Here is a 26,107-nt window from a genome sequence, read left to right on the forward strand (position 1 = left end):
CAAGCGCGGTTATTTATAGCACATATTATTATTTCAATTAGATCTTGGTTTGTTTCTTTAATAGAAATGGAATTTAGAAGCAATTTAACGTTTTGGTGGTAAATGCACGTACATACGGTACGTGTTCCTGATGATCCTGCAAGTATACACTGTTTTGGTCAAAGAGAAGTCTTTGTCTTCAGGATACTTATTTTTGTACCCTACAGTTTAGTTAAATTACTTAAAACAGGAGGCTTTTGTTCATAGGTATTTTTGCTGGTGCTCACTTTTCCTTTTTTTCCCCAGACATTATTGTTGTGTTTTCATCAACCAAATACAAACTCTTTGCTTTTTCCACTGTACCATGTGGCAATGTCTGTCCTCTTTTCTGCTCAGCCATCAATAAAATACCCTTCTCCATTAAAAGAGCTCATGCTTGTCGCACCAAATATTCAGAAACCTGAAATTTGGTACTGACTTTCTGCCGAGCCTAAGTTGGTGGCACAATAGTAAGTAATTGAATTTTTCACTATTATTTGCCTATTCAATTTTCTGTTTGATTTTGTCCATGAGTTCATCATGATGTTTCGCCTTCTCTTCCAATTCTTTTAAAGCTTGCATTAGCAGCCAGCTCAGTTTGAGGCCCCAGTTGCTGATTTGAATTTTCGTGTGGCTGCTGCATACCGACTATGCCGAGCAACTGAATGCAGCTTTGCAGGAGATACCCCTAAGCTAGTATTGAGCACAAATTTTTCAGGAGTCTGCACCTTTACATCATTGTCATTAATATAGCCTCGTGATGAGTCATCACTTGCTTGTTTTCCATTAATAAGTTTGATACAGGTTGGGCACATTTTCTCCCCAGCAATAATGTTAATGTCTCTCATTTTGAAGGTCTTTGCCTTTTCTAACCTAATTTCATGGAGTCCAGATGAAACAGATGGTTTATGGCACTTGAAGGGATCACAGCAAATTTTCTTATGTAGAGAGAATTTGTGCAGGTACTTGTCTTTGTGTATTTAACACACACACACACACACACACACACACACACACACACACGAAACACTTAAATCACAGTATTAATGACTGTTGCTTCACCGTAATAAAAGTTCTTGTTCTTCACTGGTAAGTTCATTCACAGAAGTCAGTGCATTATCACATATATCTTGCAGGTATTGTCCAGGAAAACACTGCCTAATTGTACTTTCCATACTGCTTCAGTCGTAAAACTAATATTTCTCGTGAATAATTTAAAAGATGGTTGGTGTAACCTAAAAAGTAATTAAATAATGAAAAATCGTTATATCCCATTGTTTCCTTACAAAAGTATTTCACATTATTATTGTAACATTAGGAGACTTACTTTTGTTTTGGAATGAATAGTTAAAAACTGCAAAAATTGAATTTTTAACCAATAATTCACTCTAGGTAAAACTCAGTACAGGAGCTCAGAGTGCATGCTCCGTGAACACGACTCAAAACAAAGGAACTGGATGATGCAATGCATGTAGTGGCAATAAAACATTGTTCTCAGATATGATTTGTTACTAGGGAAATCCGTTGTAGCCAACTTCAGCAATTTAGTGGTGACATGGTAGCCATGAATTAGCAACTTCAATATTTCTTTTACAATAGCATTGTTTTTCACACTTCTCATTATTTCTACAAACTGATTCTTTTCGTGTGACATAATGGAATATTTATAATAATATTGTAAATTTTTCAAAGATATCTATGAGGGGCAATACCTTAAAAATTATAATGTCCATGCATGGATTTTGTTTAAAAGAAATTATTTATAATTTTTTCTGAGATGTAGATGATGGCTATTCACTACAAGAATCACGACTATAAAAATATAAACCTTCCTCTTTAACTAAAAAAAAAAATTCAAGCTTCCACTGCAAAAACTGTAGGAAATACTGCATTTTTAAATTATAAAGGAGCTTTTCTATGAAAGCCTGAATTCCTGAATCTGTACAGCTTCTTTTTATCATAAGTGAAAAAGTAATTGACCTGCAACATTTACATTTTGGAAATGTGAATGTATCTAGGTAAACTTCCACTACCCAAAATTTTGAGGATTTTCATGATGATGGGTGTTGTTTCCTAAAATTTCTGGATAATTTGAAGGGTATGACCCATAATCATACAGAGCGTGTAGACTTCTCGTCGAATATCAGGAATCTCATAATCTCACAGAATCTATTTCTACTCATGCTTTGTCCGCAGCTCGTGGTCGTGCGGTAGCGTTCTCGCTTCCCACACCCGGGTTCAATTCCCGGCGGAGTCAGGGATTTTCTCTGCCTCGTGATGACTGGGTGTTGTGTGATGTCCTTAGGTTAGTTAGGTTTAAGCAGTTCTAAGTTCTAGGGGACTGATGACCATAGATGTTAAGTCCCATAGTGCTCAGAGCCATTTGAACCATTTTTCTACTCATGCTTTCCGCACACAATGGTAGGCCCCAGGAGTCTGACCATAAGCAGTGAAGGTCTGTACTTCGGCAATCATTCACACCATGAGCATGAATAATTGAAATAAATGCTTTAAGTTCTTCTGTAGTCATTGACCAGCTGTCATTTCGTAGTACTCTGTGTGCCTTTGTTGCAGTACATTTCAAGATAGATTTGACTATATAATTGTCTATGAACAAGTGCCAAGCACTCGATAAAAGTTCATCACTTACATTTCTTTTTAAAGGTGGTGTAGGTCCAGGAGACTCTCTCAAAGTATTGTGATTAGGAAGATGCCCACCTTGTGAATAAGGCACTGATTCTATACAGACGGTTCCATTAGGACCAACTTCTTTACGTCTTTCTTCAGATGATGAAGTAAGCAGTCACTTGTTCTACATTGCGAGGAACAGGATTATCTCCTCTTCTGTTACATGATTCTTCTTGATCTATAGAGCACGAATAATAGAACAAATGTAAGAAAGTCACCATAAAATCTAAATTAAGTACAGTAACATTATATGTAGATAAAAATATGATGATTATAAATTAGCAGCAGTAATAATAACAATATGCTTACTGGACTGTAAGCTTCCATTATCTGTATCTGAAGAATCAGAATCGTTAGTATTAGATGATTCACCTTCTCCCAGTGTCTGCGGAAAAATTCTTTCCCTGAATCGTCATAAAAAAAGTTCGCCACCATCTGAACTCTGTAACTCTGCAAGAAAAATACTCTTTCTGATTCATTTCAATCTTCAGCTCACAATCACCTTCGAAAAACTGTTTCTTGCCAGGAATGACGAACAATGGCGAACCGAGCCCATTGCCATTTCATACAGCAATAATATGAACGAAAGTAAATCATTGCACTACAGAGTAAAGTAGCTGAGGCTTGAGAATGCACAAGATAAATGTATGGCATAACTATAAGCAAAATTATAGCTTTTTTCTAAAGAGGTCAATTTGACTCCTCTGGGCATTAAAGGTAAAACTGGAAAAAAGTGATAATCAATTAGGCGAAATGCGCTGTTTTTTAATATAATGAAAGTACATGCCAAATAAATAAATGTCACAAAAGTAAATGTCGCTTGAATCATTCTTCAAACCATAATTAGCACTTAAAGAGTAATTTTGACCCCTCTGGGCGTTAGAGTGTTATCGTACAGGAAGCTCTGTGTACTGAACACCTTCTGACAAACTTTGCGACAGCATCGGCATCCTCTTATTATCTTACTACGTACATATCTGGCAGAAAAAAGTTGAAGAAAACCCCATCTGTTTCAATCCCCTCCAAGCTGAAGCCTATAATAAACCCTTCACTGAATGGGAATGCTTGCAGGCTCTCACCTCTTCACACGACTCGACCCCAGGCCTGGATTCCATCATAAACCAGATGATCCAACACTTGGATGAGCTTTTGGTCACAGCTTTCATCAGTAAAAGGGACACACACACAATACACACCCCACACTCATGACTGCCAACTCCAGCATCTCAGGCCGGAAACCAACTATCACGCGGGATACAAGCAGCAATGTGAAGTTGGCGGGGAAGGGGAAGGTATAGTAGTGTATGGGTGGGGAGAGAGACGATTACTGTCTGGTGGAGTGTGCAGGGACTGCACTGCCAACAGGTGAAGTATCAGAAGGTTGTGGGGCAGGGAGGAGGGGAAAAAAGGAGAGCGCCAGGAAAAGAAGGGCAGATGCATTGGAAGAGTGCTGCAAATAAGCATGGTGGGAGATGAGAGTGGGGTGGAGATGATAGGACAGCAGGGGTGGAAACCGTTGGGTGGAGGGTCTGGGGACAGCATGTTACCATAGGTTGAGGCCGGGATGATCAAGGGAGTGGAGAATGTGTTGTAAGGATAATTCCCATGTGCATAGTTCAGAGAAGCTGGTGGTAGAGGAATGGACCCAGATGGCTCAGGTAGTGAAGCAGTAATTGAAATAAAGTTTGTTCTGTTCAGCTGCATGTTGTGACAGAGGATGGTCTACTTTGCTCTTGGCCACAGTTTGGCAGTGGTCATTCATCCTGGTGGACAACTAGTTGGTAGTCAAGCCAGTATAAAAGGCTCTGCAGTGATTGCAGCAGAACTGGTAAATGACATGGCTGCTTTCACAGGTGGCCCGGCCCCTGATAGGATTTGATCCTTGTGGTAAGGGGTTGGGATTGGGAGTGGCATAAGGATGGACTAGGATGTTGTGGAGGTTGGGTGGGTGACGGGACACCACTTTAGGAGGGGTGGGAACTATCTCAGTAGAATGTCCCTCATTTCGGGGCATGATGATAGATAATGAAAGCCCTGGCGAAGGGTGTGGTTGAGTTGTTCCAGTCCAGGGTGGTACTGGGTGATGAAGGGGACATTCCTTTGTGGCTGTTTTTTTGGGGGTGGTGGGATGATTGGGAGTGTGAGGGGTTGCAACAGTAACATGAATACTTTGCTAGTGTTTTGGATCAGCTGGATGCTTTGGCACTAAGAACATCAAGAAAACTGAAGCGTGAATTATTGAGAATCATTCCTGTTTAGCACCCTCTTGACTTCTACCTCATCCCACATCAAACAGATTCTGCAGCTGGAGTCCAGAAAAGTTATAGCAGCCATAGATGGATGTTTTGTGGACCTTCCACAGCCACACTTTAGCAATGGAATCTACAAAATCGTTGAATAAAGTGCACCGGCCTAAGAGAAATAAATTATTTTTAACCTAAAGAAACTGATTCTTTATCCACCATAACAAAAACTTTATACCTCTGAACTCATTTAGACAATTGTTTACCCACAGATTCACCACAATAAGTGCTTACGAGAATAGCTTAAGTCAGGCTTACTTGTGCATAAAATGTCCATGTTTCCTTTCAACGACCTTTAAATCAATCGCACAGTGTAGTGCATGAATTAAATCAAATGTGCTAAAAATCTCGATATTTCAAACTCACTCATTCTGCTTTCATTGCCAGCTGCACTTCTATCACAGCACTCAGCTTAGATAGAATAAGGAATAATAGACAAGGGTGATTCAACCAAAGGTAATGTCTTTTTTTCTGGTGTAAGTGTTAATGGTGGTGACACTATAATCAGAACTGAGAAACAGGAATAACTGGAAGAGTGTGAGCTGTATATATTTTAGTGAATACAAACAACTCTTACTGACCAATACCAACACAGTGGATACAGACAACTCTTACTAACCAATACCAGTAATATTATGAAAAGGAAAGTTGCTACTCACCGTATAACGGAGATGCTGATTCGCAGATAGGCACAACAACGAAAATTTCAGGTAAGTAAGCTTTCAGCCAGAAATGCCTTCATCAGACGTAGACCATACACACACGCACACAAACAAAAATCGCAACTCACACACACATGACAATGGTCTCTGACTGCCCAGGCCAGACTCGTGTGTGTGTGTGTGTGTGTGTGTGTGTGTGTGTGTGTGTTGTTTAATTCTGATGAAAGCCTTTTTAGACTAAAGCTTCCTTGTTTGACAGCCTTTTTGTTGTGCCTATCTGCAACTCAGCATCTCTACTATATGGTGAGTAGCAACTATCCTTTTCATAATAGTGTCGTAATTCCATGCTGGATTTTCCATTGATTGACATTCATGAAAGTAAGTGTACTAGATTTTTATATTTTCAGAAAAAGTGTACCCGGGGAGGGGGCAGGGGAATTTACAGGATACTGTTGCTGCACTTGTTGGCTATCTTTTCGCATAATCGCCATCCCGTTCAATGCATGTGGTGAGCCGTGGCTCAAGCTTCTTTACGCCCTCCTCGAACAACTCTCCAGCCAGCTCCTTGCCCCACTTCAGGACCTCTTCCTGTGCCTGCTCGTCGGTTGAAGATTTTAATTCTACTCCTGTGTGTCTTCGGGGAAGTGAAAAAGACGATAATCTGAAGGTGCCAAGTCAGAGGAATATGGGGAGGGAGGTGGTTGAAAAGAACCCAACCAAATGAGTCCAAGAGCGCCTTGATGGCTAAGGCAGTGTAAGTATGGGCATTGTCGTGCAGCAAGAACATTCCTGTCATCCGCATTCCCTTCCTTTCGTTTTGAATATTCCTTTTGAGTTTTTTTCCCATTGTGCATAATTGATTTTGAATTTTTTAGCTGATGGAGAATTGGTGTGACACCACTGTGACGAATGTATTTTTGTCTCAGGCGTGTAATGAAGCTCCCATGTTTCATCTAGTCACAGTAGAGCTCAGAAAATCCTCACCTTCCAATTCAAGTTGCTCAAGAACTCTGGCAGGACACTACTGACCTGATTATTCTTGTGCTGCTCTGTCAGCTGTTTTTTTACCCATCTCGTGCAGTCTCTGGTATCCCAGCATTCCTGTCAGTATCTCATATAAGCGAACTCTGGAGAGTTGTGGAAACATTGGAGAAATTTCATCCAGAGTCAATCGGCCATCCTCACAAACAGTTTCCTCGATTTTTTGTGCCAACTCATCCGTCAAAATGGAAGGTCTTCCACTCCTCTGTTCATCGTGAACATTTGTTCTGCTGCAACTAAATTCCCTACAACACTTGAACACACACCCTCATTATAAACCGTTTTTGTCCGCAAAAATCTTTCAATAGGTGTTAAGCCTTCTGCAAATAGGAAGCAGATTACAGGATGTGGCTGACACTCAGCAGGATTTACGTACAGGTCCCTGTGATGCTTGCTCTGGTCAGGGGATCCCCCTCTACCACTTAGTGTTTTTTAAATAAAAAAACAGCCTATTATGGTCACAGTACACTGACTTTTCTTAATATTGCCTGTATTTTGGGAAAGCCAAAGAGCAATAATTAATGAATGGTAATAACTTTTCTGTACATGCAGACATGTATGTTGATTGAAAAAGATGTTCTTATCTGATAATATCATAATAATTATGTAAGGAAATGGCTGTAGGTGGGAGGATTACGTATACAACCACACCCAAAACAACACAGATTCTTCAGTCAAGTTTTCTAGGCAATGACCCAACAGCGGGAGAGGAGAATACGAATGACACAGGAAATAACTGTCTGCAATGTATATCTTCCTCCAGATGGTGCAGAACCCCTAAATGTATTAGCTGCACTGATTGATCAATTTCCTAAACCTTTCCTGCTTTTGGGAGATTTTAATGCCCATAACCCCTTGTGGGGTGACACCGTGCTTACTGGCCGAGGCAGAGATGTCAAAACTTTACTGTCTCAGTTCGACATCTGCCTCTTAAGTACTGGAGCCGCTACACACTTCAGTGTGGCTCGAGGTAGTTACTCGGCCATTGATTTATCAATTTGCAGCCCTGGACTTCTCCCATCTATCATCCACTGGAGAGCATATGACGACCTGTGTGGTAGTGACCACTTCCCCGTCTTCCTGTCACTGCCCCGGCGTCAGGCCCACGGACACCTGCACAGATGGGCTTTAAACAAGGCGGACTGGGAAACTTTCACCTCTGATTTCACCATTGACTCTCCCCCACATGGTAACATCGATGTGATGGTTGAGAAGGTGACTACCGCAATCATTCCTGCGGCAGAAAACGCGATCCCTCACATTTTATGGTGCCCCCGGCAAAAGATAGTCTCTTGGTGGGCGCCGGAAGTCGCTGAGGCAATTACAGAGTGTCGGCTAGCTCTACAGCAACATAAGCGGCAGCCTTCTGTAGAGCATCTGATAGCCTGTAAGCAGCTCCGTACCTGTATACACCACCTTATAAAATGATGGAAACAGGAGTGTTGCGAGGTACATGTCGACCATTGGGTGCCATACGTCACCTTCCCAAGTCTTGACAAAGATCAGATGTCTTTTTGGGTACCAGACCCCAACAGGTGTCCCTGTGCGTTAACATCAATGATGTGCTATGTTCCAACGCAGTCACGATTGCCAAGCACTATGCTTGAGCCACTGCATCAGAGAACTACCCCCCAGCCTTTCGCATCCTCAAGTGGCGGATGGAAAGGAAAGTACTCTCATTCACTACACACCACAGTAAACCCTATAATGCCCCATTTACAGAGTGGGAGCTCCTCAGCGCACATGCACATTGCCCAACACAACCCTGGGCAGGATTGAATCCAGTCACCTCAAACCCGGTAAAAACTTGCTTGATGTGGATAGCTATCTGCCCATCAGCCTCACCAACATTCTTTGTAAGCTGCAAGAACATATGGTGTGTTGGCGGTTGAGTTGGGTCCTGGAGTCACGTGGCCTACTGGCTCCATTTCAGGGTGGTTTCCGCCAGGGGCACTCTACCACAGATAACCTTGTGTCCCGTGAGTCTGTCATCTGAACAGCCTTTTCGAGATGCCAACACCTTGTTGCCATCTATTTGATCCACACAAAGCGTATGACACCACCTGGCTACATCATATCCTTGCCACATTATACGGGTGGGGTCTCCAAGGCTTGCTCTCGATTTCTATCCAAAATTTCCTGTCACTCTGTACTTTTTATGTCCAAGTTGGTGCCTCCCATAGTTGCCCCATATCCAGGAGAATGGGGTCCTGCAAAGCTCTGTTATTTATTTATTTATTTACTTGTCAAGTACCATAGGACCAAATTGAGGAGCAAATCTCCAAGATCATGGAACTTGTCAGTACATGAAATTACAACATAAAAGTAATAACAGATAAAAATAAATGTTTATGAACCCGAAAAAAGTCACTCCATAAGTTTAAGTAAACGCAATCAACAATAACGTAAGAATCAGCATAATTTTTTCAAGGAACTCCTCGACAGAATAGAAGGAGTGACCCATGAGGAAACTCTTCAGTTTCAATTTGAAAGTGCATGGATTACTGCTAAGATTCTTGAATTTGAGTGGTAGATCATTGAAAATGGATGCAGCAGTATACTGCACACCTTTTTGCACAAGAGTTAAGGAAGTCAGATTGAAATGCAGGTTTTATTTCTGCCGAGTAAAAGCTGCTTATTTTTGGGAATAAGCTAATATTGTTAACAAGAAATGACAGCAAGGAGTATATATATTAAGAGACCAATGTCAAAATACCCAGACTCGTGAGTAGGGATCGACAAGAGGTTTGTGAACTTACACCACTTACTGTCTGAACCGCCCGTTTCTGAGCTAAAAATATCCTTTTAGAATGGGAAGAGTTACCCCAAAATATAATACCATGACGTAAGTAAATGAAAAGTAGACTAATTTTTGTTTCGAAAAATCACTCACATCAGATATCATTCGAATAGTAAAAGTGGCAGCATTGAGTCTTTGAACAAGATCCTGAAGGTGGGCTTTCCATGAGAGTTTACTATCTATCTGAACACCTAGAAATTTGAACAGTTCAGTTTCAGTAATCATATGCCCTTTCCGTGAAATTAAAACATCAGGTTTTGTTGAATTGTGTGTTAGAAACTGTAATAACTGAGTCTTACTGTGATTTAGCATTAGTTTATTTTCTACAAGCCATGAACTTAGGACATGTGCTGCGCTATTTGAAACTGAGCCAGTGTTGCCCACAGCATCCTTTACTACCAAGCTAATGTCATCAGTAGACCGAAATATTTTAGAGTTACCCATAATGCTAAAGGGCACATCATTTATGTAAGTAAGAAACAGGAGTGGCCCCAACACTGATCCCTGGGGCACCCCCCCCCCCCCCCCCCCACTTCACAGTACCCCACTGAGACCCCACATCGCAGCCGTTATCAACATTATGAATAATGACCTTTTGCTGCCTGTTGCTAAAGTGAGGTGAACCATTTGTGAGCTACTCCCCATATCCCATAATGGTCCAAGTTCTGGAGCAATATTTTGCGATCAACACAATCAAATGCCTTAGTTAAATCAAAAAATATACCAAGCATTCGAAACTTTTTGTTTAGCCCATCCAGTACCTCACAGAGGAAAGAGAACATAGCATTTTCAGTTGTTAAACAACTTCTAAAGCCGAACTGTGCATTTGATAGCAAATTGTGTGATATGAAATGATCAATTATCCTTAAATATACGGCCTTTTCAGTAACATTTGCAAACACTGATGGCATGGAAATAGGTCTAAAATTATCTACATTATCCCTTTCTCCCTTTTTTATAAAGTGGCTTTACTACTGTGTTCTGCTAAACACTCCATTATAACCATGAGAGTCCTTAGTCTCCAGTGATTTAATTATTGGCTCAATCTTCCTCTTGTCTGTATCACAGAGGAGTATTTCAGATATCAATATCGGAAAGGCATTTGCCAAGCAAGTTATATGATTTCCTACAGAAACTAAATTTTTATTAGTGGCCATTAACAGCCTAGCAGCAGCTGTAGGGCCATCCGTCTCACCTTCTCTGTATGCAGATGACTTCTGCATTTCGTACTGCTCCACCAGTGCTGGTGTTGTTGTGCAGCGGCTACAGGGAGCCATCCACAAGGCGCAGTCATGGGTTCTTGCCCACGGCTTCCAGTTTTCGGCCACTAAGTCGTGTGTCATGCACTTCTGTCAGTATCGTACCGTTCATCCGGGACCAGAACTTTACATTCTTGATGATCCACTCACTGTCGTGGGGACATATTGATTCTTAGGACTGGTTTTCAACGCCCAATTGACTTGGCTACCTCACCTTCGTCAGCTTAAGTGGAAGTACTGGCAGCACCTCAGTGCCCTCCGCTGTGTGAGCAACACCAACTGGGGTGCAGATCACTCTATGCCGCTGCAGCTCTACAAAGCCCTTGTTCAATCCCGCCTTGACTATGGGAGTGTGGTTTATGGTTCGACGGCACCCTCAGAGTTGCGTGTACCCAACCCAGTGCACCACTGTGGCGTTCGCCCAGCGACGGGAGCTTTTAGAATGAGTACGGTGACCAGTGTCCTGGTGGAGGCTGGAGTTCCTCCATTGAAGGTTAGGCATGCACAACTGCTCACCAGTTACGTTACACACATTCGTAGTTCTCCTGAACATCCGAATTACCGTCTCCTTTTTCCACCCGCAGCAATTCATATCCCGCATTGGCAGCCCAGGTGAGGGCTAACAATTGCGGTTCGCGTGCGATCCCTTTTGTCTGAACTGGAGTCCTTCCCTTTACCACTTCACTACACCTCCATGGTGTACACCTAGGCCGCAGATTCGTCTGAACCTTTCGCATGACCCTAAGGACTCGGTTACTCCTGCCGCGCTCTGCTGTCACTTCCTCTCAATTCTTGATGTGTTCCGGGGCTCCGAAGTGGTTTACACCGACGGCTCAATGGCTGATGGTCATGTTGGCTTCGCCTACGTCAACAGAGGCCATTTTGAACAGCATTCCTTGCCCGATGGCTGCAGTGTATTCACTGCAGAGCTGGTGGCCATCTCTCGTGCACTTCAGTATATCCGTTCATGCCCCGGGGAATCGTTTCTTCTGTGTACTAACTCCTTGAGCAGCCTACAAGCTATCCACCTGTGCTACCCTCGCCATCCTTTGGTAGCATCCATCCAGGAGTCCACCTATGCCCTGGACCAGTCCTGTCGTTCAGTGGTGTTTGTGTGGACCCTAGGACACTTTGGCATCCCGGGGAACAAACTTGCCGATAAGCAGGCCAAACAGGCTATGCAGAAACCGCTTCTGGAGATGAGCATCTCTGAACCTGAACTGCGTTCTGACTTACGCCATAGGGTTTTTCAGCATTGGGAGACAGAATGGCATAACAGTACACATAACAAACTGCGTGTCATTAAAGGAGACTTTGAATGCGTGGAAGTCTTCCATGTGGGCCTCTCGCAGGGAATCAGTTGTCCTCTGCCGGCTCCACACTGGCCACACTTGGGCGACCCCAGTTACCTCCTGTGCCGGAAGAACCGCCTGAGTGTTGGTGCGGCGCCCAATTGACAGTGGCCCATATTCTGTTGCACTGTTCCACTTGACTGTCCAGCGACAAAATCTTGGGTTACCGTACTTGTTGCCACTAATTTTATCTGACAATGCCTCATCAGCTGATATAATTTTAAGTTTTATTCATGAGAGTGGGTCTTTATCATTTGATCTAAGTTTTAGCGGATGTCCTTTTACCCTCTGTGTCCTCCACTCTGCTTCTAGGTTGGAGGTTTTAATGTTTTGCAGTGGCTGGCTTCTCCTTTTTTATTCTTATGATCAGCCAGTCATGGTAATCTTTGTTGTTTTAATCTCTTCATCCCGTTTCTTGTTGCCCTTCGTTGTGCTTGTGATTTTTCCTTTCATTCTGTTTTGAGTTGTCAGTCTCCGGGGTTTTTTTTTTTTTTTTTTTTTTTTTTTTTTTTTTTTTTTTTTGTGGGAGGGGGGGCATTGTTTTATTTGGAACAAAGAACTGATCACCTCGTAGTTTGGTCCCTTTCCCCCTCTTTTAATCCAACCAACCAACCAAAGCAGATGGGTGGTAGCGCAAACTCTGGATGACCCAAGAAAACTGGAGTGCTGCGTAATTGGATTAGGTGTGCATAGTGCGTCAGAGACTATTACCTAGATAGCTGAATGTGTGCACACGAGGTGTGTCCCCCCCCCCTCCCCCTTAGATTAGGCAGAAGTGTTGCTGTAAGATACAAAGAAAGGCACCCAAAGGAGATAGTATTAATTCCTGGTGGTTAACTGTCGAAGATTTCACAACAAAGTGACAGAGTTTGAAGCATGACTAAGAAGCAATGAAGCATACAACACTAGATACAGAATGCTGGTTAAAACCCAAAATTGTCAGTATAGATTTTTAAGGAAATTTAAGCATATATGAAAAGGATATTGCCACAGTAGACAAGAAACTCCTAAGATAGAAATCATTGAATGCGAGATTTATTGCAAAACTCAATATCTGGGGTGGGCATACAGTTATAACGGGATTCATTTACTGTCCACCATTCACCCCAAAAACTTTAGAGAAAACTTTAAGTTTGCTAGTATGTGAGTTCCCCAATTGTGCAGCAATCTTCAGAGGAGATTTTAATCATCCAACAACCTACTGGAATAATTACAGTTTTGTTAGTAGTGAATCCTGCAAAACATTGTTAAATGCATTCTCTGGAAACTACATACAACAGATAGTTCAGAATACTACATATGATAGAAATATATCTGATCTAATGACAACAGGCTTGACCACTTTGAAGATGTCCACATTGACTCTGGTATCAGTGAACATGAGGCAGTTGCAACATTAATTACCAAGCAACAAAGATCAACTAAAAGAAGAAGAAAGATTTATACATTCAGTATGAGCTTTTAGCTCAGAACAGCATCATGTAGAGGAACTAGGGCTCACATTCAAAAGATATGTACATAGTACAATAGTTAATGGTGAGGGGCCCACCACAGTATACAGCAGTCACTGCAAAGAAACCTGAAGAAACAGAGACTACTGCATATGCACAGAAATGTTTGCAACTTTAGCCGCTACATGTATGGTGGTGCTAGTGCCTTCCATGAGACACATGAACACACTGACTAGCAGTGTGGCCCTGCGCAGCAAGGCGGTTGAAGGGTTATTGTCCACTGCTTCCTGGTATGAAGTGGTTTTCTTCGCCATGGGCTTCCATTGTTACTAGTTGGAACTTTTTACCTTCACTTGTTTTCTTAGTTTGCTCTTTTCGTGGACATAACTGTGCTTCTAACGTATCAGTTTTTTGACCGGTCAGTTTGAGCTATGATGCCCTGCTTCTTGTGGGTAACTATTTTATTTTGAGACCAGTAAGTCTCCCTCCTTCCCACATCAGGGCTTCAATGTTTTACTGATGTGAGAGTATTCTGTACTGCTTGTCACAGAGTACATATTATTAAGATAGGCAACTGTTTTTTTATCATAATGTCAATTGCACATTTCCAATCTTGTAAATGTACACCTGTAGGTGCAATTTAATATCATGAAACTAAATTGTGTTCCTGTAAAACTTCATGTACAGCTGAAAACAGGTTATTTCAGAAACATGGACAACTTCAGCAGCAGCTGCCCTCAACAGAAAACTATCTGTACTGCATAGGAGGTGTGAAAGTGCCCGTGCAGGGATAATAAATGGACAGAAAGAGAGAGAGAGAGAGAGAATAGGTCTCTGCAAGGGGACTGGTCATGGGTGCCAACCCAGAAAACACGAGACAGTCTCCAACCACAACCCTCCTGCCCCTGCCTCGAGGAGTAGAGCAAAAGCTTAAAACTGAAAATAAAAACCACTCTCAAGTAGAAAACTGAGGACGAGTTCAACCATCTGTGAATCGTCTGCTATTATTAAAGACTAGGAATGTGGAAGGCTACACTTAGTATGAAGGGCCAAAAGAAGGGGACATTCCACCAATATAGGGGATACCATCAGTCCGGCTCTGCAGTCACACTGTGGGGCTGGCTCCATATGCAAGAGAAAACAATGGGCAAGCCTAGTATGACTGATGCGTAGCTGGCATAAGACAGTGGATTCCTACCTAGAGGAGCAGAAGGAAAAGTGTTGAACTGCAGTAGCCTCCTTGATCGCGTGGAGTTTGTTACTTAGAGCAGAAGTGCACCAAGAGTCATTCCACTTTTGGGCAAAGAGAGACATGATGTGTATCTGCATGTCTGCACCTAGACTCCTGGAAGGGAATGGCGGGCAAGTATCTGCCCCTCTACCCAAATGGTCAGCCAGTTCATTCACTGGTACGTCCAAATGACTTGGGTCCCAGAGACCCTCTACCCAAACGGTCAGCCAGTTCATTCACTGGTACGTCCAAATGACTTGGGTCCCAGAGAAAGACAATGGAGCAGGTGGCACAGCCAAGCGGAGAGAGGAGGTCATGGATAGCAGAGACAAAAAGGTGACACGAGTAGCATCCATCTATAGCCTGTAGTCTGTGCATATTAAAACAACAAAATGGAGGGCACTGTTAAGGTAACTTGCCAGTGAATGGCTGAGAAAACAGTAAGAATTTTCATAAAGTTTATGAGGGTCTAACTACATAATGTGAACTCTGAATACAAAGAAATTTTAGGACAATGAAAGTGTTTTAAGGATGAAGATTTTGGTATAAGAATAATCAGAATAGCTATGATATAAACTTTATTATAAAACATTTATGTCGGTCAGTAATTTAAAATTTTTCCTGCCAGTCTATGTTTGAAGTCTATAGACTTATTAAGTACTTTTCTTAGATGCTTAAAACTTTGTGCACACTTTTATGACATTGTTATCTAAAAAAGACTACAATCAAATGATTTCAATCAATAGTTTTATACTGTAAGTACCTAAATTAGACAATCAAAATTAAGCTAATTTTTTTATAATTAATAAGGGTATATTTTTCCTCCTCGTGATTGTAAGCTGGTGTATGCAGTCTACTTTTCTCCAAGTGGTAACCTGAAATACCACAAAAAAAAAAAAATTTCAGACCTCTAGCTCAAATAGTTTTATTTATTTATTTTCATAAAATAAACATGTCAGAAAATTTGATTCTTGGGAAATTCAGTTTAAAGGTACATTTAATCTGTTACTCGCCTCTGTTGTTCTTAAAACCCTCCAGTTGCCTAATGCTCTTGGTTTGTGTGTTCCTCATCTTCTCTCTTGCTTTTATTGCTCCTCTTTGCTATTATGGCCTCTTTAGTTGCCTCAAGAACCCATTTTTCGCTTTTGGCCACTCTCATGGAATAAATTGCCATCAGTGCTTGTCGCATATTGAAACCAAGATGTTGATGTTGTTGTTGTTGTTGTGTTGTTGTCGTTGTCGTTGTGGTCTTCAGTCCTGAGACTGGTTTGATGCAGCTCTCCATGCTACCCTATCCTGTGCAAGCTCCTCCATCTCCCTGTACCTACTGCAACCTACATCCTTCTGGATCTGCTTAGTGTATTCATCCCTTGGCCTCCCTCTACGATTTTTACCCTCCACGCTGCCCTCCAATGCTAAATTTGCGATCCCTTGATGCCTCAGAACATGTCCTACCAACCGGTCCCTTCTTCTTGTTAAGTTGTGCCACAAACTCCTCTTCTCCCCAATTCTATTCAATACCTCCTCATTAGTTATGTGATCTACCCACCTAATCTTCAGCATTCTTCTGTATCACCACATTTCGAAAGCTTCTATTCTCTTCTTGTCCAAACTATTTATCGTCCATGTTTCACTTCCATACATGGCTACACTCCATACAAATACTTTCAGAAATGACTTCCTGATACTTAAATCTATACTTGATGTTAACAAATTTCTCTTCTTCAGAAACACTTTCCTTGCCATTGCCAGTCTACATTTTATATCTTCTCTACTTCGACCATCATCAGTTATTTTGCTCCCCAAATAGCAAAACTCCATTACTACTATAAGTGTCTCATTTCCTAATCTAATTCCCTCAGCATCACCTGACTTAATTTGACTACATTCCATTATCCTCGTTTTGCTTTTGTTGATGTTAATCTTATATCCTCCTTTCAAGACAATGTCCATTCCATTCAACTGCTCTTCCAAGTCCTTTGCTGTCTCTGACAGACTTACAATGTCATTGGCGAACCTCAAAGTTTTTATTTCTTCTCCGTGGATTTTAATACCTACTCCGAATTTTTCTTTTGTTTCCTTTACTGCTTGCTCAATATACAGATTGAATAACATCGGGGAGAGGCTACAACCCTGTCTCACTCCTTTCCCAACCACTGCTTCCCTTTCATGCCCCTCGACTCTTATAACTGCCATCTGGTTTCTGTACAAATTGTAAATAACCTTCGCTTCCTGTATTTTACCCCTGCCACCTTTACATTATCAAAAGCTTTCTCTAAGTCTACAAATGCTAGAAACGTACGTTTGCCTTTCCTTAATCTTTCTTTTAAGATAAGTCGTAATGTCAGTATTGCCTCACATGTTCCAATATTTCTACGGAATCCGAACTGATCTTCCCCGAGGTCGGCCTCTACTATTTTTTCCATTCGTCTGTAAAGAATCCGCATTAGTATTTTGCAGCCGTGACTTATTAAACTGATAGTTCGGTAATTTTCACATTTGTCAACACCTGTTTTCTTTGGGATTGGAATTATTATCTTCTTCTTGAAGTCTGAGGGTATTTCGCCTGTGTCATACAGCTTGCTCACCAGATGGTAGAGTTTTACTGCCTCTCCCAAGGCCGTCAGTAGTTCTAACGGAATGTTGTCTACTCCCGGGGCCTTGTTTTGACTCAGGTCTTTCAATGCTCTGTCAAACTCTTTACGCAGTATCATATCTCCCATTTCATCTTCATCTACATCCTCTTCCATTTCCGTAATATTGTCCTCAAGATGTAGTCCCAACAATTCTAAAACATCACATCTGCTAACTGCCCCATCATTAAAGCAAATAACTGCATCTAATACACCTAAACTCATGGTATTGAAACCAACAAAAACAGTTTTAGGCAGGTGTTCCCATATCACATGGTTGAAACATTCATTAACATTTTGTGTCTTTCCATGTAAGCACCGTGACAATAGTTTTTTTCACTTAGGTCCCTGTATATGGACTTAATTGCTTCCAAAACCTCAAATGGCAGGGAATGATAGTGTGCATAAGTCCCACCATTTGCTATGGCGTTTTTGTATCCACACCATGTGTCTACACCACTGTCGCAGAGAGCATGCTGTGAGTGGCCATCCATAGAAGCTTTATGGAAAAAGGTAGCCCATACTGCTTTCTTCATGGCCTCGATATTGCCTCAATTCCTTCTTATGGCGAAACCATAATAGAGCTGCAGTTTGTCCACCTCTTCCTTAGTAAGACGAACCCGACCACCAATTGGTTTGCCATCACTGAGCTTTTTTTCCTTCGTATCTTTCATTAGCTTACGTAAATGTGTGCTCATCCTCTTTTGGACATGACCAACACATTGTAACTTTCAATTTTTACAGTTCTTCCATAAGGCATATTTTCCAACACAATTGCAAACCCTTTGGAGACCAAGGCTGCATACCGACATATATTTAAATTTGTTTTTAAAGATGTTCCTGATGTCCAAATTGATTCATGTAACTGCCATTTTGTTCACAAAACTCTAAATATTGATTTAAGACCAAAAAAAAAATTCAAATTTTTGAAGCAGATTCACTAGCAAGTGACCTTAATGGCTAGCAGAGCAGCTCTGCTGTGAACAGACTACATGATCCTGGCAGTAAATGGTGTTCCATGCCAGTAGGAGATGTAAAAGCGTATCTTGTCATATCTATTGTTTTAGAACAATCAATGTAGAAGATGGTAGCATCAAGGATGGAACATACAAGATGCCAAAATGCCCAAATGTGTGGTGGAGGCACCATCCAAGAGGGGTGTGTGGGAAGAAATACACTGGGCACTTTCCGATGAGTGCAGATGGGGATCCCCAGAGAGGGAAGTGAGATGCAGCCCAAGCAGCAGTGCCACCCAAGGGTGGGTATCAGGAGGGAGACTTCCCTCATTTGCAAAGAGGGTGGGGTACACAGGATGGTCAGTGAATCTTTGAACAGCAGTTGCATAAGAATCCACAAGTTGGCTCCATCCTATTTGTAGAGGGGGGAACCCTTCTTCTGTGAGGAGAATGTCGATGGGAATAGTGCAAATTGTACCTATAGCCGGACACACCCCATAATTATGAACAGGGTCAAGTAGTTTCAGAGTGGAAGGAGCCACAAAGCCATAAGCCTGACAACCATAATGTAGCCTGGATGAAACCAGAGTGTGGTAAAGATGGAAAGGAGTGGTATGGTAAGGGGGTGGGGGGGGTCAGTATTTTAAATTTTAAGGAGAATGTACGCTTGTTTGGCCAACTATTTGACATGAAATTAACCTGGTTCTCACATCTGAAAGACCTACGAACAGAGAACATCAAATCACTGAATATTTTGAAATGTGTCAGCAGAAAGACATGGGGAGCTGACAGTTTCTGCCTGCTGCAGTTTTATAGGTTATTTGTAGATCACAATTGGATTGTGGCATTGTGATTTATGGATCAGCATATTCTTCCTACCTCAAGATGTTAGACACTGTCCACCAAGAGGGCATTGGGATATCAACTGGAGCCTATGGATGGCATCTCCTTCTGGCTCGACAGGCCCTGAAAATTTTCACATTGCATCAGTCATCAACGTTTAGTGTGGCTGTCCGCCCAACTTTGAGCTGCTCAGTCCCATGTGACAAAGCCATTTGGTATATATGCCACTGACTGTCTCACAGATGTAGATATTTATGATCCCCAAATTCGAAGCCAGGAATGGAACAAATTGCTGCCTTGCCTTTTCAGAGAACCAAAGTGATTTAAAGATAGATGCAGTACAGGAAAATTTGTACTGAACAGTATATTTTTACAAATCTCTTTTCCTAAATTTTGAGTACATACCACAGTTGTAACATTGTATGTACGGGTGGTTCCCAGCAAGGCAGTGCACTCAGTTGGTCAGCTATCTTCCCTGATAGGGTGTTCTAAGTACTCCTGATGCACTTTACAAATTATGATGCAGAGTTATATAGCATTATGACAGCGTTGGAGTGGATTAAAAGGGTACACAGTATGAAGTTTCTCTTCTGTTCCGACTCGCTCAGTGCACTACAGGTGCTCCACCATATGTATCAAGTAGACCAGTTGATTTAGACCATTCATGACATCTTATAGTGGATCCAACACCAAAGCAAGGGTCTGGACTTTTGCTGGGTTCCTGGATACAGGGAAATGCCACCACAGGCAAAGGAGTCGGAGAAGCATGGAGGGATGGTGGTGTGTCAGTATGCTTGTTCCACACATGTTGTCCTATAATTATGTAACAGAATAATCATGCATCAGTGGGAAACTGAATGGTTGGAACAACACACTGTGGTGGCTCAAATTGACCACCCAGGTGGGGCATGCATGCTGCACCAATGGAAGGAAGTGCTGCTCATCAGACTACACGTACGACTTTACCCATTAACAAAGTTTACCTCCAGTGGGAGGATCCACCACTCTGTGAAGTTTGTGGTGCACCGCTGTTGGTTAGCATGTTTTGACTATGTATGTTTTATATCTGACAGAGGGACAACCCTCAGTTTGCCTGGAGATCTGCCCACCTTGCTCACTGACACTGACACCAGTGTAACACCCGTTTTGAAATTTTGTGAACTGTTGGGTGTATCCTTAGGTCAGCATGCTCTGAACAGATACCCCTCCCAAAGTGAATGCCATGTTGACAGTTCATAGGGCCACAAGTGACCATGCTGTCGATTGCCCAATATCCAACATCATCATCATCGTTGTCATCTACTTTAGGATTGTAATGCTGCAATCGTAAGCTTCCCCATGCATGCATCCAATACTGGTTTCCAGTCACACCCTTGGTAAATCCTAGAATGTGAAAGGCATCTGTAACTACTCAAGTTGTTTACCAATTGATATGCCAAGAGAAAAAGTGACCCTTTTAATGACACATTTCTCCCTTCCAGGACATCGCCAGAAAAATTTTAATATACTGCGAAATTTGCATTCATCAAGTCTGTAGGGACCATTGTATGTACAAAGGGTAGTAGGAAAGTTTTGCAATACAACGCAACAGTAAGTTGCAGGAGATTGTTTGTTCCTGTATTCTGAGAATACTTCATATTTGCATTGTAGCCGCTGTGCCATGTTTGTGGAAGCAGTCTTTCACTAGGGAGTTAGTTTGAAGTGCTTGCTATGGCACCGAGGTCACGATTGGGGCAGTTTTGCGGTACAACTTCGGGCGTGGTTCAAATGTAGACCAAAGCTTTGAAGAAATGGCTCTTGCACTTGGTGATGTATGTCCACATTGTACAACTATATTCAGGTGGTACAGAGAATTCCGAAGAGGAAATTTCACGCTGGAGGACACTGAGAGGGCGAGAAGACCATGTTCATCAGTTACGGAGGAAAACAGTGATGCTGTGAGGAAAATACTAGACAAAGACAGGTGAGTGACCTATAAGCAGATAGAGGATACCCTAGGGCTAAATGCACCAGCAATTCGTTTGATTCTGCTTGATTATTTGCAAGTAAAGAAACTTTGTCATTTCTGGGTGCCGCATAGACTCACAGGAGAGCAGATGACACGATGTGCGACTTGGTGCAGGGATATGTTAAAGAAGTTTTGTAAGGGACAGACTCAGTACATGAATAAAATTGTGACAGGTGATGAGACTTGGCTGTACTATTATGGTGTGCCTTAGAGTCAAAACAAAGTTTGGGCCTTTGAAGCTGATGACACATTCTTAGCTGTCAGAAAATCCCGATCAGTAAAGAAGAAAGTGATAGCTATTTTTTTCAAATTCAGTGGAATTGTGGAGCTTATTGTTTTGAACACAGAGAAGACAGTAGCAGCTAAGTGGTACACTGAACAGTGCCTTCCTGAAGTCATCCAATCTGTGAAGAACTTGTGAGCGAAGTCAAGAATGGACGCTTGCTTTCTCCACCACAATAATGCGGCAGCTCACCGCACGAAAGCATGCACCAAATATTTGCTGCATACAGGACTGAAACGTCTTGAGCACCCTCCTTATAGTCCAGGTTTCTCCTTTTCAAGTGATGAGGACCCCGTGAGGGCTTGTGACAACAGGTGTGCCTTACTCCCTACAGAAAATTGGGAGAACTGGTTTAGGGATTGGTTTCAGAGGGCGAGGTGTATTCAGTGTGGCGGAAATTCCTTAAAAAAAATTAAATGAATGCCCCTGTACTGCAAAACTTTCCTAGTACCCTTTTTACCTTACACACACCAGAGACAGTTGTAAAAGGGCAGTTCAACAAGTAACAGAATGACAGTGATGACGGAGCTCAACCTCATAGAAGCAGTAGTGTGTTTGATTTCCTGGAGGAGCACTTTGGGGACCGCATTCTGACTCTTGGGGTACCCAGAGGCCACTGGCAGGGGCCTCGATTGGCCGCCATATTTTCCAGATCTGAACACAAGCAACTCCTTTTTGTGGGGCTGTATTAAAGGCAGGGTGTACAGCAATATCCGAAAAACCACTACTGAGTTGAAAAGAGCCATTCAGGAGGTCATTGACAGCATTGATGTTCCGACATTTCAATGGGTCTTGCAGAATTTCGCTATCTGTCTGCGCCACATCATCGCCAATGATGGCAGGCATACCAAACATGTCATAACTTAAATCTGAATATCTGTAATGAAATTTACATGTTGAATAAACAGTGTGCTTGCTGTAGGTTGTTCAATAATTGTCACCCTGTATATGCGTATACAATGCTGCAATGCATTGCTTTTAGAAATGAGTTTTCACAGGTAACTAGAAGCTGAAATTTTAAGACAAGTTATAAAGCCACTTGTTCAGTTCCAGCAGTTCTTGACATAAGAAGGGAGCATCAATTAAAAAATATTAATGTTTGAGCTAATAGAACTGGTGCTCATGTTGTCATGGAACAGCCCAAACGCAGATTTGACACCACATTTACAGATTTTGAAACCAAGTAGCACAATCTGCACACTAAGCAGCAACTCATTCTAGTCAGATTTAAAAGTTCATATACAAAAAAGGACTATACACTTCCAGTACCTAGGAGTAGTACTTTCTACCTAAAGTCGTCCTGTTGCCGGTTCTACGATTTGTGCCTCCTGATAGTAAGTACTGGCCAGCCCTTCTGTCTCTCTGTGACTTCAACAACTGTAAATAAGATTATTTCATGATCTGCTAAATTAGCCCACATTGCTTGGTGTCTTGTCTTCTTGTTCAGAACTGTGCGTCATATACCAGAGTTAAAGATTAACAGTGCGAAATTTCATATCATTTTTATCCCATCCTAGATTTTCCAATGTTGAAGTAGAACTTGTACTGAATGATAAAACTAGACCAATAACCGAATAAAAACAAAAGAGTCAACAGACTTTTGACAAAACAGAGGATCCACTCCTTTCTTGTTTGATGTTCAGAAATCAGTAGGTTTCTGTGTCAGAATCAATACATTATAGAATTCCCTAACAATGTAATTAATAATTCCAGAAAATTTCAGGCAAACTGCCAGTTGTTCGCAACTTGCTGTCATGATATTTAGCAGTATTTAAGTATTGCCCTAAATATGTCCAGAAGACTCTGCTCTGAAATATCGTGGCAATAAGTTGAAGACATCCAGCAGTTTGCCCGAAATTTTATGAAACAGTCTGTACACCAGGAAAGTTTCAAATCTTACATGTAATTACTTATGCCCCAGTGTGCTTTCAAAGTGAATGTTGTTAATATTTTATTTCAGTTTCCAAACCTGCACCTGAGTGGGAAGGAACAGCGGTGATAAATGGAGAATTTAAAGCATTAAAACTTTCTGACTTTAAGGGGAAGTACCTTGTATTTTTCTTTTACCCATTAGACTTGTAAGTACAACAAAATTTTATTTTGAATTGTATGTAGAAGGTAAGGAATAACCATTCAGTGACACAACTTTGTCTTTGCAGTACATTTGTATGTCCTACAGAGATCTTAGCATTCAATGACAATATTGAGGAGTTTCGAAAATTAAATGCAGAGGTTGTAGCCTGCTCGGTGGATTCCCCATACACACATCTTGCTTGGATGAACCTTCCGAGAAAAGAAGGTGGTTTAGGAAAACTGAAAATACCGTTACTGTCAGATTTGACTCACAAGATTGCAAGAGACTATGGCGTGTACCTGGAAGATTTAGGGCATGCTTTAAGGTACTATTTTCTTTTGTACACTATAGTTTTGATCTAGTATAAATGTGCATGTTTAGTTAAGTAATCATGAATGAAGATCAATGAAGTATGTCAGTAGCATAAGACTGTAATCAGTTGAATATATGTAGGTTAATATATTATTTGGGTTCAACAGTCTCTTTTCTCTCTCTGTAACAAAGATGAATAACTGAAATGAAACCTAAAGTATGAAAGCAGATGAGGGGAAATAATCAATCATTTGGGGAGTCATAGTCAATAACAACATTGATCACTTGTGTTAGAACTGACTAAATTTGGATGATAATGTTCGTATTGGGGGGAAATGTACTACAGTAGCGCAGAAGGTAGCAGACATTGTTAATAGAAATGAAGAGCAATAAAATAACCAGTTTCAGAAATTACTGGAAAATAGAGGTTAAACTGCATCATCAGTAATTGGCAGAAGCCAGTTCTCTGTCTGAGACCTAACATCCCTCTTAAGGTCTGAGCTGTTATTGTTAGAAAGATATTTTCAGATGTTTTGGATGTAGGGGCATCTACCCATTATCATACGTGTGTAGGTGGCTTGATAATTGTTGTAAATGTGCCGTTATAGTTTCAGTGGATGAAATTGAGATTGTTATTAGGGATGAGGCATATAGAATGTAGAAAGTACAAGCTCTCACAAGGATGTTGGATAGATGATGGACATACCAAGTGTGCAATGTGATCTTATGCTTTGTCTCATTTATGGAATTTTGTGTGGGATGGAATGAGCAACAAGGAGCATGCTGACATGTGCTGGGAAACAGTGGTGAGGATTATTTATTTTGTCCATAGGACAATGGCATATGGAGGACTATACACATGTTCTCGTTGATATTTAGTCATGGTTTGTGTTGTCGTTAAAGCTTCCTTTCATCTTTATACAGATTTTTTTTATTTGTGTTTTGTTTAAATTTCTTAAGTTGTAAGTATTCAAATTCCGTATGAGGAGTTCTGCTCCAATATTAACTGAAAGTTGGGAATATTTTTTAACTCTTTTACTCCCTCTTATTTTAAGGGGCCTGTTCATTATTGACCCTAAAGGAATTCTCAGGCAAATAACGATGAATGATCTCCCAGTGGGACGAAGTGTAGAGGAAGCCCTTAGACTGGTTCAAGCATTCCAGTATACAGACAAACATGGAGAGGTTTGTCCAGCTGGCTGGAAACCTGGAGGAGACACGGTAACATTACTCCTCTACTGTTGCATAAGCTTGTTATTTGTGAAGCTTTGAAGTTATTTTTTTATTCCTCTGTTGCAGATTGTGCCAGATCCTGTACAAAAGGCAAAGTTCTTTAACAAACAGTATAAGACTGACTTTTAAATACAGCTAAAAGGTTCCATTGAAGGATGCATAAGTTGCTTGGAACTGTTAGATTTAAGATGACATAATTGAGATAAAGGGATAAGATAAATGCCTTCACTATCTTATCTTTTGACAAGTTAAATATTTCACATAATTGGAAATTTTGTAATTCGGAATCTTATTCCAATAAATAACATCACATGACATGACAAGACTGAGTGACAATTTGGTTTATCTCTTAAGAATTTTTAGTATTGATTTTGGCTACTGCTTATGGCTTTGCCATAACAGTAATGAGACACTGCAGTTATACATAGTCTGATCATTCTTTATTATCAAGGGGGTGGGAAAAATGAATAGACGCAACAAACAAATTTGGATATGAAATTTAATTGTGGAAATTAGTAACTGGTTAGTTTTGTTTTTCTAGTATTGTTTATTAAATGTTCCATATTTTATATTAGTTAATTTTTCCACCTAGTGGATTTACATAGATATGGTATTATACCAGATGACTAAGTCAAAAAGGTGCTGTGCAGTCTTTATCTGTACTCTTTATGTATTACATACAAACAAGTTGTGTGTATACTTGTGTATATGTGAAATATTGTTCATTTTCATTATCTGTACATTGTAACCATGACATTACTGACTTGCTGCAAAGAAAAGTCCTCATTCAATCATCTCAATTTCCCTCCAAAAATGAATAAAAGAATTAAGAGTTGCTTGTGTGTGTGTGTCTCTGTGTTCATAATTCCTCAATGCAGAATAAGTTGTTATTGATTCTTTTGCAGAAAATATAAATGTTAAAAACACAGATGTGACTTTTTTTATCATGTCACACAAGAC

General features: G+C 41.1%; 1 protein-coding gene across 1 annotated transcript in view; it reads left to right on the plus strand.

The window, feature by feature from the left end:
* LOC126243416 (peroxiredoxin-4) overlaps positions 1-25,473 on the plus strand; it is a 42,203-nt gene extending 16,730 nt beyond the window's left edge. The window contains exons 2-5 of the mRNA XM_049948162.1: positions 23,489-23,606; positions 23,688-23,927; positions 24,970-25,135; positions 25,214-25,473. Coding sequence (XP_049804119.1) covers positions 23,489-23,606; positions 23,688-23,927; positions 24,970-25,135; positions 25,214-25,276 — 587 coding nt within the window. The 3' untranslated portion in view covers positions 25,277-25,473. The remainder of the gene's footprint in view (positions 1-23,488; positions 23,607-23,687; positions 23,928-24,969; positions 25,136-25,213) is intronic.
* The last annotated feature ends 634 nt before the right edge of the window (positions 25,474-26,107 follow it).

The sequence above is a fragment of the Schistocerca nitens genome, chromosome 1, assembly GCF_023898315.1.
Source record: "Schistocerca nitens isolate TAMUIC-IGC-003100 chromosome 1, iqSchNite1.1, whole genome shotgun sequence".
Classification (NCBI taxonomy): Eukaryota; Metazoa; Arthropoda; class Insecta; order Orthoptera; family Acrididae; genus Schistocerca; species Schistocerca nitens.